General features: G+C 42.9%; 1 protein-coding gene across 2 annotated transcripts; it reads left to right on the forward strand.

Moving 5' to 3' along the window:
* The first annotated feature begins 193 nt into the window (after window positions 1–193).
* On the forward strand, window positions 194–12,551 carry LOC118336696 (intraflagellar transport protein 43 homolog A). Of its 2 annotated transcripts, XM_035673372.1 has the most exons (10): window positions 194–293; window positions 1,428–1,529; window positions 1,632–1,643; window positions 3,923–3,993; window positions 6,505–6,540; window positions 7,386–7,432; window positions 10,907–10,979; window positions 11,735–11,810; window positions 11,948–12,010; window positions 12,271–12,551. In XM_035673372.1, the coding sequence occupies exons 1-10, from the start codon at window positions 249–251 to the stop codon at window positions 12,379–12,381; spliced, it is 636 nt and encodes a 211-aa protein (XP_035529265.1). In that variant the 5' UTR covers window positions 194–248; the 3' UTR covers window positions 12,382–12,551. The 2 variants fall into 2 exon arrangements, with proteins under 2 accessions (XP_035529265.1, XP_035529266.1); XM_035673373.1 differs by lacking the exon at window positions 1,632–1,643.
* Window positions 12,552–16,127: the final 3,576 nt, after the last annotated feature.

The raw sequence follows: 16,127 nt of genomic DNA on the forward strand, positions 1-16,127 counted from the left end.
TGGTGCATTGGTGCATAAAATCTAAAAAAAAAATCACACAAAAAAAGCGGCATTTATTTGAATCATCATGATCATCATCACACACAGCAACTACATTATAAGCAATTACTCATACAGACTTCCTGTGTACCTGAGACATACTGACCGCTCCTTGCATCTGATTGGCGTTACCATGGAGAGCGTTGCTATGTGACGCGAGTTGACATCCCGGAAGACGCTGGCCTTGGTAGCGAGGAAGGAAGAGAGACATGGACGATAACTTTCAGCTCAGAGATGCAGCCGCGGTAAAAAATGTGAGTGACCGGTTTGGATCTCAGAGGATGCAGTAAGGGGATAGGGAGCAGAGGTGATACTAATGCTGTGAGTGGAGGAGGGAAGGGCGCAGCGAGGCTACTGCTAGCTACTTAGCTGTTAGGCTAATGTAAACACCAGGCGTTAGCTAGTCGTGGTATGAGATAGCTATTTACTTGTTACCAGCAAAGAGATATCATCGTTTACCGCTTTTGGGCAACGGCAGCAAGAAGGGTTTGTGTCTGAGTATGTAGCTAACGTTAACTAACCGAAAGGTCCATGCATAGCTCTGCGTTTAGAGGAGTGTTTTGTTAACCACAGCAGGGTTTGCTTTCCCTTCTCCGACCTGGCTGGACGTCTGTGAGTCAGTTCACTTGCTAAACTCGCAACCTTTCTCCATTAAAAGCTATTTTCTTACGTTTGACCTCGTCCTCTGGACTGACTCAGTGCTGGAAACACTTCTTGCAGCTGGTTAGGATGTTTAACGGGCAGACTTTTATACATCTACATGTAACAACAACCTCTGTAATTGAAAATGGCATTATTTAGGGAGAGGTCTAGATTAGCATGTCCACTGACCCTTTTAAGGATTAATGTGATTCTTCCATCTTGTCCTGCCTTCAGTTCAACTTACCAACTCTTTTTCTTTGTCCTTGACCAACATAAAATGTCCTATTGATGACACATTAGCATCACTATAAGTACATTAGTGAGGTATGAGTAACTTAGACCTTACACGGTACAAACATTTGACTTTACAGCCCTTGAAAAACCAGTGTACACCAATTACAGGGGTGTTATCTAAAGATATCTGTAATATCTTCTTATGACTATGCATTACATTTCAGAAAGATCATCTTACCAGTATATTTTGTTTGTTCAAAGCACATTAAACAAACGCAACATCTTATTTTGACGGTGGAATGATGGTTGAGTAGATTTGCTGCTCCATTCTCAAAATTGTACACTCTGCTGTATTAAAAGTCCCTCCAGACGACTTTGGGTTGGCTTATTAGATGGCACAGTTTAAGCAAAGCGAAAAGCACAAAGTCTTTGGTAGACGTTGGCAGTCAGCTTTGTGATATCAAAATCTATCTTCTAATTTTTTATTTTTTTTAAATATGTGCATTCCCCAGGTTGCAAAGTCTGGACGAAGAGCTCGCCTCGCAGCAGACCAGTCATCGTTTGAAGATTCTCGTTACATAAGGAAGTCCTCCACCTCCGCTTCAATGGGAGAAGTATGTGATCATTTGATAATAGTGTTGGTGGCATGTTATGATTTCACCTCAACAAGCTTCATCAATATGCATTTTTGGTTTTGTCTCATACATGAATCGCAGGATGATGACGAGGTAGGTTGCATGAAAAAAACGGTGACTTTGCATGGCTTCTTTCTGCTAAACCTCCAGACATCAACTTTATACCATTTACAGTACCTCTTTCAAACACGCACACACACATTGACACACATGGTATAAAGTTTTAGTGGAGATGTGTTTAGGTGTTTAAAAACTGTAGCTGCTCTTCATTTACTGTCCCGTGTGTAATGCATCTGATGTGCTTGCGTTAAGTGTTTTGAAGTGTGTCTTCATGCAAGCTCTAAAGCCCTTTAAAACTTTAGAGTCACAGCACATTGTAATTGTCTTGTAAATTGTCTAATTGAAAAACAAGCAGATTACATCACTGAAGTCCCAGTAACTCCACCAACAATCTGTATAAATCTTCTCCTTATATTGCCAAGTGTGAATCCCTTTAAGTCTGAGCTGAAACGTTGACATAAAGCTTTCTCAGTGATCTCTGCCTCATAAAACATGCTGGAGTTAATGTTGCTAAATTTAGACTCAATATAGGACAAAAATATATGAGAGAAGTCAAATCAGAAGTGACAGTTGCAAAATAACAAATAATTTGACGTCACTGTCGTTGGCATTTATGGAATCAGTCACGTCTCCTGGATTGGCAAACTGTAAACCGGCCAACATTCCCAAAGCAAAGAATTCCAGCAATGCTTTTGCTTTAGGCCAATCTTCCCAAATTAGGCCAACTTCCCTAATGTATGAACCAGTATTCTCGCGCCCTCTCTGACCTGCTGTGAACATGCAATACATTTTTCCAGAGTGTCGTGCGACTGGGTGGGTTTATTTGCAGTCTTCGTTTATCAACCCTGGCCTCTTCTGCCGAAAATACCCAACTGATTGGTCACATTCCTGACATCCTTTTAAACAAAGACTCATTTGCTTTTATGGGCTCATAGGGTTTGGTCACCATAAGTTCCATGCCCTAGAGACCATCAGAGAATCCTAAATTAGAAACCATGAGGTCTAAGCTAATTGCCTTAACAGCCATAACTATTTTACTACAACTGTGAGGTTCATATTTGGTCATGAAGAATTGGAAGCACAGATTTGTTTTGTTTCTCAGGACACTTATGGTCCTCTCCATTTTTGTCGAGTGAAATAACTGTCAGAGGATGAATTTATTACAACCAAAAACACTTGACTGTATTATCTTGTCTCTCATGAAAAATGTTAATTGTCAGAAATACCAAACATTACACATCAGAGGAGTTTTACTTGATCACTTCTTTTGTAATGTTGCCAGAAAACGTCTCAATTGTCATTTTTGTAGCCCCCTTTTGTTCTTAATAAAGAGACAGTTACTAATTACACAAAGTTGAGGGAGCTTGTTCAACCTCAGCTCTCTCGATTAATGGTAATATACAGCGGAGCAGAGTGGCTCCCCCTCCCTCTGCCCTGCTTAATGGTGACATTCAGATTTATAAATGGCTTTGGTGAAGGAACCAGCCATGAAAGATTATTTCCTCTTTCATCATAAACGAAAGAAATTCTTCACGAGCACTTTGTCCTCTGCAGACCCAATTTAGTAATGAGAAATGTTGTGCCTTTTTTTCCCTAATTCATTTGTCTAGTGCCCACCCTCGTGTGCTCTTAGGAATTCATTCATTCAAGTGCTGGTCTCAGGGTCCCGGTCTCAGGATCGAGATGCATACTCGGTTTACTATTTTCAGAATCAAAGAATGAGAGGGAGAGGGTCATTTTTTTCCTGTGGACCTATTTTCGGGTTAGACTTACAGGCCCTGGCAGTTCCCACACTCTGCTCCATATGTTCTGCTGCTGGAAATGGACATAAAAAAAATCTAATAAACAAAACAATGGGGTGCATATATGTGACTCTGTCCTGCAAATACCAGGCATATTGTTTACTGTACAGGATTAGAGGTGAACTTTGGTTTGAATGGTCCCCACACATTTACCGGGACAATTAAAGTTCCTTTATTTGTTCCTTTTACATTTATGTCAAGTTTACAGGTTTTCTTTTTCTGGTGGGGGTCTTTATTTTCAGTTGTTGCAGAAGGGGGCCACCTACTGGCATATTTCCGCTTTTAAAAGTCACAGATTTTGTACCGTTGGTGTACGTAGTACAGTATAGGCTATTCACCACAGTATCAAATAGGTGATGATGTAACACATAAGCCCTGCAATTATGACAAAACTTCAAGCAGACATGATATTTTTGTGCTTTATGTTCCCAGATTAAAGCCTAATAACAGCTGGAATTGTGAGTAAACATTCTTTGAAGTTTTTTGCTAATAAAGTTCCTCTTCTCCCAGGGCCCTCCTCCTAAACCGGCCCGGCGGCAGGGCGGCTGGGCAGAAGAAAGCACCGGGTCCGGTTCTGCCAAGTACGTAGCTTCACCTTTTCCCCCCTTCTCCTGTGGCTAGACTGAAGGCGGCGACTGCAAGCTGTGGTCTTGGGTTATGTGTTATTAATGAACTCTCATGCTGTTGAATGAGCTTATTTATCAGTGCATATTTGGCACTCAGGCTGTGAATCAACAAGGTTAGAGGGAGCCTGTCTGAGCAGGCAACTCTCCATTCGTCTTCATCTGTGAGCAAGGCGGTAATTGACATGGTTAATGCATCAGCCACAGGAGGGCACTGTTAGTCAGCTAGCCACTTCATCACAGGGGTTCAAGCCACTTAATCACCCCTTACCACTGCAGTCTGCTCTTTACACGGGGAGCACAACATGGAGAATTCATGAAATATTTGGAACAGATGGAAGGTGTTTGCAAAAAGCTTTCCTCTACAACTAACAAATCTAAATCTAAATACTGTACAAGACTGAATCAGCATGAGATATTTTATTGTACTGTGGAACTACCTCTCTTATTTTCTCTTCCACCTGTCACTGTGCTTCTTTTTTTTCCAGTCTCAGTGGAGGTGAGAGCATAGGAGATGCATTGAAGTGAACCGGCTGAGTCAATTGTGCTTATTTGTGTAGTTTACTGCACCGTTAGTGCAAGCAGGGAAAACAGCAAACTCAATAGATCTTTCCTTTCTCACAGAAGGTCAGCGTGTCGCTTCTCTGCTTTTGCGTAACCCAGCTTGATTCCCAGTCTCAAAGCGATTGAAATACAGGAGGTGTAAAAGGGGTTTGCACGCGCATTGATCCTCTCTGAAACAAAGTAAGTAATGGTCCCCCCTGGAACCGGCAAGGACTTTTCCCTTCAATGTCACCCCTCATGCTCAATCACCGCCGCCCTCCTCCCACTAATCCCAGCGCAGAAATCCCGGGATTTGTCGATCTATCACTTCTAATTGACACTAAATGATCTGTCAGTTTATTGATGAACCTTTGAAACCAGGTTGTCACAATATATTTTATCCCTAACAACTTTTTCCAGACAGTTTTACCATGTCTATCGCTTTGCCTTACATGAGTCTTAATCAAGGGGCCTGTAATGTGTCTTAAGTGTCGCCACCCCCGCCCCCCAGACAGGACACAGTCCAAGGGCAGGCAGGTAGGCTCCCTCAGCTCCTCTCTACACTGCCTGGTTGGACTCTAGTACCTTCAAGGGCTGTTGGTCTACATTGATAAGACAGACATAACTGGATTTAACACTTTTAGCTAAGAACTGGTTAGCTAATTGTGTTTTATGTCATTCTTTGATGTTGTATGGCAGGTCATGTGTGATGTAAAAGTAGATCAACAAAAGTACTACTCCAAAGTAGATTTTTGCGTCTCTGGATTTTTGTGCAAGCTTTATTTTTTTTGAGCTGAAGAGTTGAGTTTGTTTGCCTGAACTGAGCTGCTCTGATTGTCAAGTTAATTTTATCTTTATTGCCCAAATTCCCAAATCAAATTTGCCTTGAGGGCTTCACAGTCTGTACAGCAAACTGTTCAGAAAATTACCCCCAGAACCAGAAAAAAAGAAGTAACCTCAGTTAAAACGTGGGATCCCTCTTAAAAAATAGGGTTTGGAGTTAGTGTACAGGTGCTACTTCAGATACAGAAGCTTAAATTTATTTCATGTTTGTTCACAGGGGGTTTGCCTTTCTCTTGATGTCTCTACTGCTTCATTGCTTGAGCCCATAAAAACCCATTAGTCTACAGTGATTTGAAACACTGGTACTCTTGTATTATATTGCACATATTTTATTATTTGTTTTTTGATAAATTAGTGAATTGATCTAATATCAACTGATACTGCAGATCTGCAACCTTGATTTTTGCCAGTATGAAGGTATGAAAATGACAGCAAGAAAAATACTGTTGCAAAACTGGAAGTATTACTTGTAAAACCAGTAGGGGGCACTACTCAACCAGGGGAACTAGCAAAACCATGTATGCGTCATGAAAAAAGATTAAAACCCCCATTTTAGGCCACTAATTAAAACATCCTAAAACATAGTCTGCTCTGTTTCCTTTCTTATATTTTATTGATACTGTTATATTCTTAGATCACACTAATGTGGTAATATTAGTTTTTCTTTGGTGTCTGGTGTTATTGCATCCTTTCCTAAAACAGAAAGTGAATGCTAAAAATACTGTGTTGAGGCAAAAAAGTGTCAAAACCCAGTATTTTGGTGTTTGGCATGCTCTGTTCAAGCTGAGCTGTGTAAATGGAGAGAAGTCTGAAAATAGCTGCCCGATCCAGCAGGAGACGAGGCTGAGAAAACAGAGAAGAGAGGAGACACAACTCTTGTAGACCACTGTGTCTGATATAGTAGAATTGCTATCATTAGATACAGATTTACAGGATGCATCCATCAAAACACCTCTAAGGACTGTGCCAGGAATATAAAATATTAAGTGAGTTTTGTGCTCACCTTTATTTTGAAGGAAGGAAAAATGTAGCCCATCAAGTGTTGTTTAATTTGTCTAGCATTTGTTTTCTGCTTCTGTACAGATCTTCAAGAAGACCTCCAGCCGAAGACCTGGAAGAGTAAGTTCTCTCAGCCACCACCTCCATATTTCAATATACTCTCGCAGTTGTTGATTGAATTCAATGCCAGTTACATTTCCGTGTGTATGAATAAAAATAGGTCAGTGTAAATATTTGTTCCCTTTGCAGTAAAGTGGAAATAACGCAGTACATTCAGATTGTCCTTGGTTGCAGCTAATCCTTGCCTTCCAAGAACAATCACTTAACATGATTAAAAAACAGCGTGACTGAGTTGTCATCACTTTTATTGCCGTTAGGAGCCAAGTTTTCCTGTTATTCTAGTTTTTTCCCCTCACCCTCCCTCCCATCATTCTGTGACTAGAATAGACATCATGAGGGGAGGCAGGTAGAGAATGCAGTCATCTATGTTTTACTCATCATCGCAGTTGGAGCCCGGTGCCTCACTGGCTGCAGTGAGACAGAGGCTTTGTGTGTAAAGTTGTTAGCCTGCAGAAAAATCCCCTACGTTGTGCTCTTGTCACAACTGTCCTGTCTTAGTAATACTTAGTAATACAGACCGCTGCTACAGCTGTGTTTGTTTTTTAAATATCTCCTACGGGTGATCTTGTCTAAGGCTGTCAGGCTGATCACCCAGACAGCACAACAGCGTCACATAGCACCGTCAGTGCCTTTTGGCAGGAGCTACTGTTCAGAAGTCCAGTCAGACTGTAGCAGACTGAGCGAGGGTCCTAACCACCACAAGAGAAAGACGATAAAAAACAGGCCCATCATCAAAGCAAAGTAGCCCAGGAGCCGACTCACTCACTCCCTATGATGACCTCACCGTTGGGCTGCATTTTGAAAGCATTAAATAATTCATACTCTCACACTTCCTGTTTCTACAGCCGCCGCCTGCGACCACAAACTCCCCAGGGATCAGATGATGAAGGAGGTAAGAGCACCCTCACTATCCCCCCACTCTGTGTCTTTCCTCACGGGCAAAGAGGAGCCCTCCAGTGCCTCCCCAGCACATTCATCCTCTGGAAGTAGAGCAGATAAGCAGACAGTCAGATCATCGCTTTCCACTGATGCGCACATCATATTTCTCCTTGAATCCAGCATGGATTCGTGTGTTAGAACTCTGCCTTTGACCGGTGTCCCTCCTTTTGACCATAAGCATGGCCTCTTTGGATGAACTGAAGTGAATGTGCTCATTAAATAAGGTTTGATCTACAGTTGATGGAGAATTTTGTTGCAGGATTTAAGTGTTCCCCCCATCACTCACAGCAATACAGTTAGTCACAAACACACAGAAGTATTTGATGAATTACAAAAATGAAAAAAATAGCTTCTTTCTCGTGTGTTATACAAATACAGCTTTTTATCATTTTCTCATGAGAGCTGTGATGATAAAGATTTGTTTCAATATTATTATATGGAGATATAATAAACAATAATATTTAATTACCACCCAGCCCTAATGTAAATTTGTAAAATTTTAATTGTGTTATAGAGTCGTATTTGCTGGTGCTTTTTGTTGAAAATGGGAAAAGTTACCATTTAAAAAAGTATCAGTATATCACAAAACTTACAAATGAAATTAAAATGTTTTGATAAATCACAATGAATTGCATACATGAACTACAGGGTTAAAAATTACATCTCTATTACATTTATGTACACACATATTGTCTGTCACCTTCTAGTATGCACCGGCTCAAATGGCCAGTTGAATGAAGAGTCCAGCAGTTTGGTTCTCTTGCAGTTAATGCCGCCGGAAAGATTATTACTCTGTGGAGGGAGACCTCTTAATGCAGAGCCGGAGGCAGGGGCATTGGAAATTACAGTGCTGAGGGTTAGTGAGATAGCCCCTGCGATCTTGATTATGTCCCCAACCCTTATCCCTTATGTCCACTGGCTACAAGCACAGAAAGAGAGAGAAAGAGAGAGAGAGAGAGAGAGAGAGAGAGAAGGCTCACCCAGTCCCCTGCTCCCATCTCCCCCATCAGCTGCCCCCGCAGCCTCCTGCTGGTCATTTAAAATAGCACCAGTATCGCAAAAACACTCATCTGTTTCATGTCTCACTGTCTTACTCATAGCCGGTGTTGTGTTGAATATTGTCCCATAAGCCTTTCAAATGGATTGTGTGCCAAGGTAATCATTTGACTGGACCCCTGCTTAGATTATAGGAGCCCAAGATGTGGAGAGACGTCCTGTTTTCCAAAGTCGCTGACTGGCGTGTGCCTGCCGGGAGTATGTCTACATTCACAGCAAATTATCCCCTTTTGATATTTACATGCTTCAGCGAGGAAGCCGGACGCGACCGTGTAATAAGGATACGCGTGGCCCGCTTGCTGCCAGACAAAATCCACTTTGATACATGTCCAGCCGAGGGAAGGAAGTCAGCGTAGGTAATGTGTGCGGCACTGAGGAGAGACAGCTCCTCCTGATGGAGCTGCCCTTTGCGTCAGAAGAAAACACTGGCTTGTTTGCAGCTGCTTTGATGCCCTGCTTGACCCCTAGTAATGGGTTGAATTTGAAGCTCATTTAAAAATGTTGTTCTTTTTTTCACTTAATAATAGACTTTGCATATAGACAACATATGCCTCTGTGCTTCACATTGAACTCTCATGGAGTGTGTTAATAGTGCATTACTGGCTGAAATGAAAAAGGGTTTGTGTGTGTGTGTGTGTGTGTGTGTGTGTGGACAGATAGACAACCCAGGAAGCTGTTTGCAAAAAGCCGGACGGCGAGGCTTTTTGATGTCATTGCACTAAGACCATTAAATTTGATTGGGGGTCCAGGGGGGACGGATTCTGCTGAACGCTGTGCTTTGTAAATGAGAGGACAAAGTGTCACCGGGGCCTCATGAATATGAAATACCCGCGCCTGCATTTATTTGGATATCAGAAACACAGATGAATCTTGTCAGCGGCTAAACGAGCGTGGCATTTTTAATTTGGTTTAATTAAAAAAGAGAAAGAAATAAGTTATCAACAGAGGGTGAGTTTTTGTTATCTACTGAAAGTTGATGGGTTAGGTTTTGAACAAGTTGTATTCACAATTTTTGGACGGAATCAAAACAATTTCTCTTCATCTGAACAGTCCATAACTTTTATGTAGAGCTGAAATTTAGTGTACCATCAAAGATCGATGTTTCTTCAGCTCCAGTTTATTTTCAGGAGTTATTTTGAAGGAATGGTGACATAGATGCCAAGATATTTCCTCACATCAGATGCAGACTTCCATCTCTTCACCTCTATTTAGCTCCTCTATTGACTTTCCCCTCAGGGTGCAGTACTGTGGTTAGAGATTACTGACAACCCTCTTCATGCAGTCCAGCTCTCTCTTTTTCTCTCCGTATCTGTCTGTACTCTCTCTCTTTTGCTTCCACTCTCTCTCTCTCTCTCTTTCTCTCTGTGTCAACACTCAGCTGTAGAGCTAATAAGGTTGTGCAGTCTGCTGCCTCCCCCAGAAAATATTGTTCAGGAAAGCTACATCACACCCAAAGTTAACACATATTTTATAAGGGCAGATGGGAAGCCACTAAAGTTCTTGCCAACTGTCTGTACAAGACAAAAATGTGTACTGTTGAAATGATGAAACTTTGAGCATTTTTTGGTGAAACATTTATTCCCTGTTGATTGTCCTACATTCTTCTTTAGCTGCATGATAACCCTATTCATCATCAATCATTTGGCTTATTTTGATCCAATCTTTCTATATCCCTTATTATGCCTCTCTTATTTCCCTGATCCAACAAATGTCCATCTGAAAAATGCTGTGAAAGTTTGCCCTGTCCTTCTTGGGAGAGGAGCCATCCTCTGTCCTGTTGCGTTTTGCCAATTAAAGTGGGTTCCCACTGTTTGAGCAGCGGGTTGGCGGCTCCTGGCACTGCAGCCCCTGCCAGGCCGCACTGTGACTTCCGACCCCACACAGATGGGCCCGCAAGCAAATACTCTTGCACATGGCTGGATGCCGCCCCAGTCGGAGTGGCAGAGTGGACATGGAGGTCGGCCTACCGGCCACTGCGGGTCCTGGGGGTGGGCGGCGCTGACAGGGCCCAAATGCTAAGGTAGCAGGGGGTGCTTTCTGGGGAGCCCCTGGCCAGCGCCCCTCTCACAGCAGGAAGAGCTGCAGCCTCGCCTCTTGAATATTCATGGCCGCATGGCTATTGTGACAGGGCAGCTCTTATGAGGATGTAGCTAGAGAGGGAGGGGAGGAAGTGCCACACAGACATGGTCACACATGCACATACTCACACAAAAATGCACACTTCTAGCAGCCATACACAGGGGGTTTACTGTATTTTTCATAAATGATTCTGTCACTTGGCTACCAATCAAATTTTTTCAAATTTTGACACTTTTTTAAATCAGATCATCTGTAAAATGTTGTGGTCTGTTTTTTTGGGGGGGGGTTTCAGACATTCCAGTGATTCCAGACCTTGAAGAAGTGCAGGAAGAAGACCTCACCATGCAAGTTGCAGCTCCACCCAGGTACAGTAGTGAATGCCTTAAACTCTCAGAAATTCATCTACACACACACACACACACACACACACACACAGCATGCCCCAGTCCCATGTATGACAGTTAACCTCTGTCCGTGCACAGGACACTAGATCAGTAGCCTGCTCTGGTGACTTTGATGGTTACCTGTCCTCCACTCGTGCCAGTGTCTTGCTTTATCGGGCTGAAATGGAGAAATAACAGTTGGGTGTGATTTATGCAACTCTGTTACCAGGGTCCCGACTAACGGGGCCTTTTGATTTACAGGGCAGTGAGAGACACGCCGACATGTGTCGAATATGTAGCAAGGCTATGACAGCGGTGGAGGTTATTAGGCTGGGGCTTGCTCTCTGTGCGAGATAATATCCACATTGAACTCATTGCGGGGGCAATGTAGCGTGTAATGTGCAGTAAGTAGGACTGGCATGCACTGCTAGGCCCCGGCCACTTTGAGAGCCCCCCCACTTAATTCCAACCCACAGATAAGCAGCTGGGTTTCAATTTGAAGCGTTTACCACTTGGCAACCATCTCCTGCTCTCTGTGGTCTTTGCTTGAAGTCTTGAAGCTTCATTGTGCACAAACTTCAAACTTCTACAAAGCCACTTCTCAGTCTTGGTTTGCACAAAGTGTGAAAGCACTGCAGTCAGGCTGGCTACTATTTTTCTGTGAGGTGTTGTCCTGATTGAAATACATGTCTGTTAGTGTATTAGATGCTTATTCTGACTTGTTCCTACCCTGTTAGCGTCCAGGTGAACCGGGTAATGACCTACAGAGATCTGGACAATGAACTGAAGTATTACTCTGCGTTCCAGACCTTAGTAAGTCAAGGACATTTGTTTTTACATCTCTTTGATATTCCTACCTCTCTTCTCGTCAAGGTGGTCCATTTCATTTTGCAACCAACATCCCCTCTGTTTGTGCAAGCTAAGTGAATTTTACTGCGATCTTTCTTCAGGATGGCGAGATTGACTTGAAGCTCCTCACCAAGGTTTTAGCGCCAGAGCAGGAGGTGAAAGAGGTGAGTGAGTTTTTAGTAAATATAGCTTGTGAGCTCCCAGCGAATGCCTGTCCAGCTGTTTCTAGAGCACCAGGGGAGGTTGCCATTCTGTCTCCCAGGTAATCAAGATTTATGATGTGTACATTAACACCCTCTGCTCTCCTTCCCCATTCTCCTCTCTTTGCTCCCTCTGTTCCCTGTGCTCTCTTTCTTTGTATGTCTCCCTCTGCTTCTCCAATTCTTCTTTTCTCCCCCTCTTCCGTCTCTCCTTTGCTCTGCAGGATGATGTGCGCTGGAACTGGGATCATCTGTTTACAGAGGTGTCCTCAGAGCTGCTGATGGAATGGGATCAAGGAGAGAGTGAGGAGCAGGCCGTGTTGCCTGTAACATGAGAAGGAGGTTTGGACTGGGACTTTAAAGGGCTCCAGTGGGAACTGGGTGAATTACATAGAACGGCAAGTGACTTTGGCTATAGTGACTTTAATTACTGTTTGTTATTCAGAATGTATATTTTCTACAGTGTTTTATTGTATTTTCTAAATAAAGTTCACCGTGCAGTGAACAATCCAGTGTCTCACCCTGTCTTTGATCAGTTTTTTCGAATTTCACCCCTCTTTGTTTGTAAGTTTTTAACTTAAACAGCCAAAAGGCAAACTAAATTTGTTTGAAAAGCTCCTCTGAAAAAGCTGTCACAGATAAAAATGCCCTCCCTGTACTACCAGCATTATCAACACCCTCATACAAGTCCAAGGTTGATAATCAGCTAAGCTGAAATCCAGTTGATTGTCTTCAAATTAACATTCCTCATTAAAGCCTACAACCTTATTGTTATTGACTGTGCCATTGACTTTATCTTCCAGGTCTTCGATAGGAGCAACCCCTTCTTCACTATTATCTCAAATGCATTGAACAGAGTTCATATTGACACCTGGGGGATTAGCATACATTATACCTTTTACTGGATAAAGAGGAATGGATGTCTGGAAAAAGACAGCATTTGGCGTCAGTTGTGGGTTCTTTAAAGTGAAAGAACACAAATTCTTGATAACAACGTGATAACAATGAATACAGAGCGTAAAAAACAGGCCACAGGACAGGATATTGGACATTGGCTTTGACACACCAAAGTTGACATAATTTATCAAATGCATTGTATACCGTGGCTTCAACACGTGCTGGTCGCATGTATCAGCATTCAGTTTTGTCTTTGGTTCATGTGTGTGAATATAAATGCAGGCCTCCAAAGTCAGGCCAGGTCTATTAGGGAAACAGCTGTAACATTTACAGATTGTGATTAGGTTTATTTCTGCGGCAGAGAGCAGTCTCATGACATTTGGAGATGCACAGCAAAGTCCTCAAGGACACATAATCTATGCATCTAATGGCTCAATCACTGCCCATCACAAATAGATCCAGATTTTTTCATTTGGTGGGCCTTGAATCAACTTCATCAAGTGTAATACCTCAGGACAAAGCTATCACACGGGATATTTGTGCTCAGAATAATTGTGTGTGGCAGAATATTTGAGCTCAGTGCTCAAACGCAGTGAGAGATGTGTGTTTGTTTCCCTATCAGACATACAAACGCACACTTTTTTACCGCCTCCACAATTGGCTTATTTAGCCGGACTTAATGAATTCTGCCCATATGCCCTGAGCAGCTGCTATGTTGCCCCTTCCTCCCGCCCCCGCCGAGCTGCGAAGTGCCCATCCATGTAGAGACAACCTCTAGCTGTCTCTCTGGAGAAGGCTAAGCCTGCCACTCCTCTGCTGGCAGCCGGCCGGTGCTGTCTGAGGTGGACTGCGGATAGGCCGAGGACTCAGATTAGGGCCCAGTGATCACGGGTTGTGGTCGGCCTCAAATGATTGGCCCGAGCATCGGTGGATCAGAGAGGGGATTAGAGAAAGAGAGAGAGATCCAGAGACGCTGTTTGGCATGTGCTTGCATCCAGCTTCTCAAAGTGACCTCTCTCTACTGCCTCATTCTGCCCCTCTCTTCTCCTTTATTCTCTCCATGTGTCTCAGTGTATACGGTATATCCTGATGCTGTGGTGAGGCTCAGAGTGACCTCTCACTGTCTGGGTGCAGTGAATTCAATCACGTCAAAACAGCTACAATATATACATAGTGAAAAAGACGGTTGTGTTGTTAGAGAGCTCTTTGGTTATGGCGGTAGCTTTCAGATGAACATGGTGTCACTGGGAGGTGAGCTGAGTCTGAGGCCACGTTGCTGCGTATATCAGATCAGACGATATAGGCCTCACATGGGTTTAGGGTGTAATTTGTTTTCCCCTGACATTTTTCTATTAAAATAATGGAGCCATTACTGCTGTAAAAATCCACATGCCCCAATGCATGCTTCTGTAATCTAATATTTCACTCAAAATGTTCCAGTAATGACACGTTTTAAAATCATTTGATGCGATGGGACACATGCAACACTACAGCACACCAAATCTCTGAATTTATGTCAGAAAGTAAGTTTCTCGTGTGAATCTACACTGTTTATTTTTAAAGCAGGAGTTTGTTACTGAGTACCCACTGTAAAACCTCGGGGCCAGTATGGACCAGCTGATCAAAGGGAGTTCTCAGGCCATTGAGTTTAAATGGGTAATTTATCTGTGTTTTTATTGGGTCCCTTGGTGGAAATGACTTTTCATTTTGTGGCAAAGAAAACAAGCGCAAGGAAGTAATACAGTTTTAATAAAAATCGGACGAGGCCCCATTAATGTAATGTTTTTTCCTGCTCCTCGTCGACAGGCTTGTCTTAATGTATTTTGATATTGGGCGCTAATTGGAAGGATAGAATAGAGATAATATGCTTCCAGCTCTACCTAATATGCTGTGGTGTTGACAGAAGTTTATACATCTTATCTGGTCTCAATATCTGCCTTCCATATGGCCCAAAGGCAATATGCTGAGGTGTAATTAAAGAAAATGGGTAGATGTGGAGATAGCTGGGGCCCGATGCCGGGGCCCCGCAGACACAGAGTGAGGGGTGAGGACAGACACGCTAAAGCTGTAGGAATATTAGGACCAGTTCATTCCACCAGGGGCTGCGTGCCTGTCACAGGTTCGCTGTCACTGACCCGGCCATCGCTGCATCAGTCAGGTGCCATGAACCAGCCTTGAGAGGATTATTATCAGTTTAAAAGGCAAGAAAATGAAGACATTCCCCCTCTTTTTAAGCCTGGACAAGATCATGTTTTACGCATTCATTTATAGCATAACTAACTCAACTATATTCAAATGGAACTTATGCCCTTTGAAAAAAGCCTCAAAAAGCAGCAGCAGCATTGATTTGCCACAAAGACTCCATGATATTTCAAGTTTAAAGGAGAAATCCTCGCCACACAACTAAGGCAGTCAGATCAATATCATTTTTTGATCAAAAGGGGATTTGCTTTTGAAATAGCTAGATTAAACAGATGTTTTATTTTTCATTAGATATACTGCACCTTTAAAAACCCGCAGGGGGTTGTGGGAGAGGAGGGGGAATCGCTCCACAAAAGAGACAATGAAAGAGGTATTTTTTAAGACCTAAAGTTTGATGGGTTGGAAAGTATTTTCAGTTTTGTCAGTGCTATTTTCCCCTCTCTTCTTTAGTTAATATTCTATCGCTCGAAGTCTTTTTTTGTTTACCCCAGGTGGGCTCGGACATGAAATGGCTGGGACGGTGGCAGCTTGGAATGCCCCTGGGCATCTTACGGCCGTCATGTTGTCAAAGTACCCGGGAGGGGGAGCGAGAGGGCTTTTTTCAAGTATAAGCCGTGAGTTGAGGCGAAAAAAAGCTTCTGTTCTTTTTGTAACAGTGATATTGGCTGAATTCATTATTATTATTCCCCGCTTTCCCCTCATATGTTTTTAGTGCCGCTGAGGGTTGGACGGCGAGACAGGGGTTTGAACATGAAATACAGTCGGGCTCCACATTTGTCATGTATTTTATTATTTCCCTTCTTCACCTTTCAGTCCTGTACGCGAGGTCCTTCATTTTTCACATGACTGGTTTTCTTATCATTGTGGGCCCTCTCCGCTGGCCTATGAGTGACTTAAAGGCAATAAAACACAAAACATTCTGTAAAACACGGATGCCTCTCTGGTCGTGGAGGCCCAGCAATGCCTCTCCGGGAAATTATGA

This window comes from Morone saxatilis, unplaced genomic scaffold (assembly GCF_004916995.1).
Source record: "Morone saxatilis isolate NCDOM2014 unplaced genomic scaffold, NCSU_SB_2.0 Contig3, whole genome shotgun sequence".
Taxonomy (NCBI): Eukaryota; Metazoa; Chordata; class Actinopteri; family Moronidae; genus Morone; species Morone saxatilis.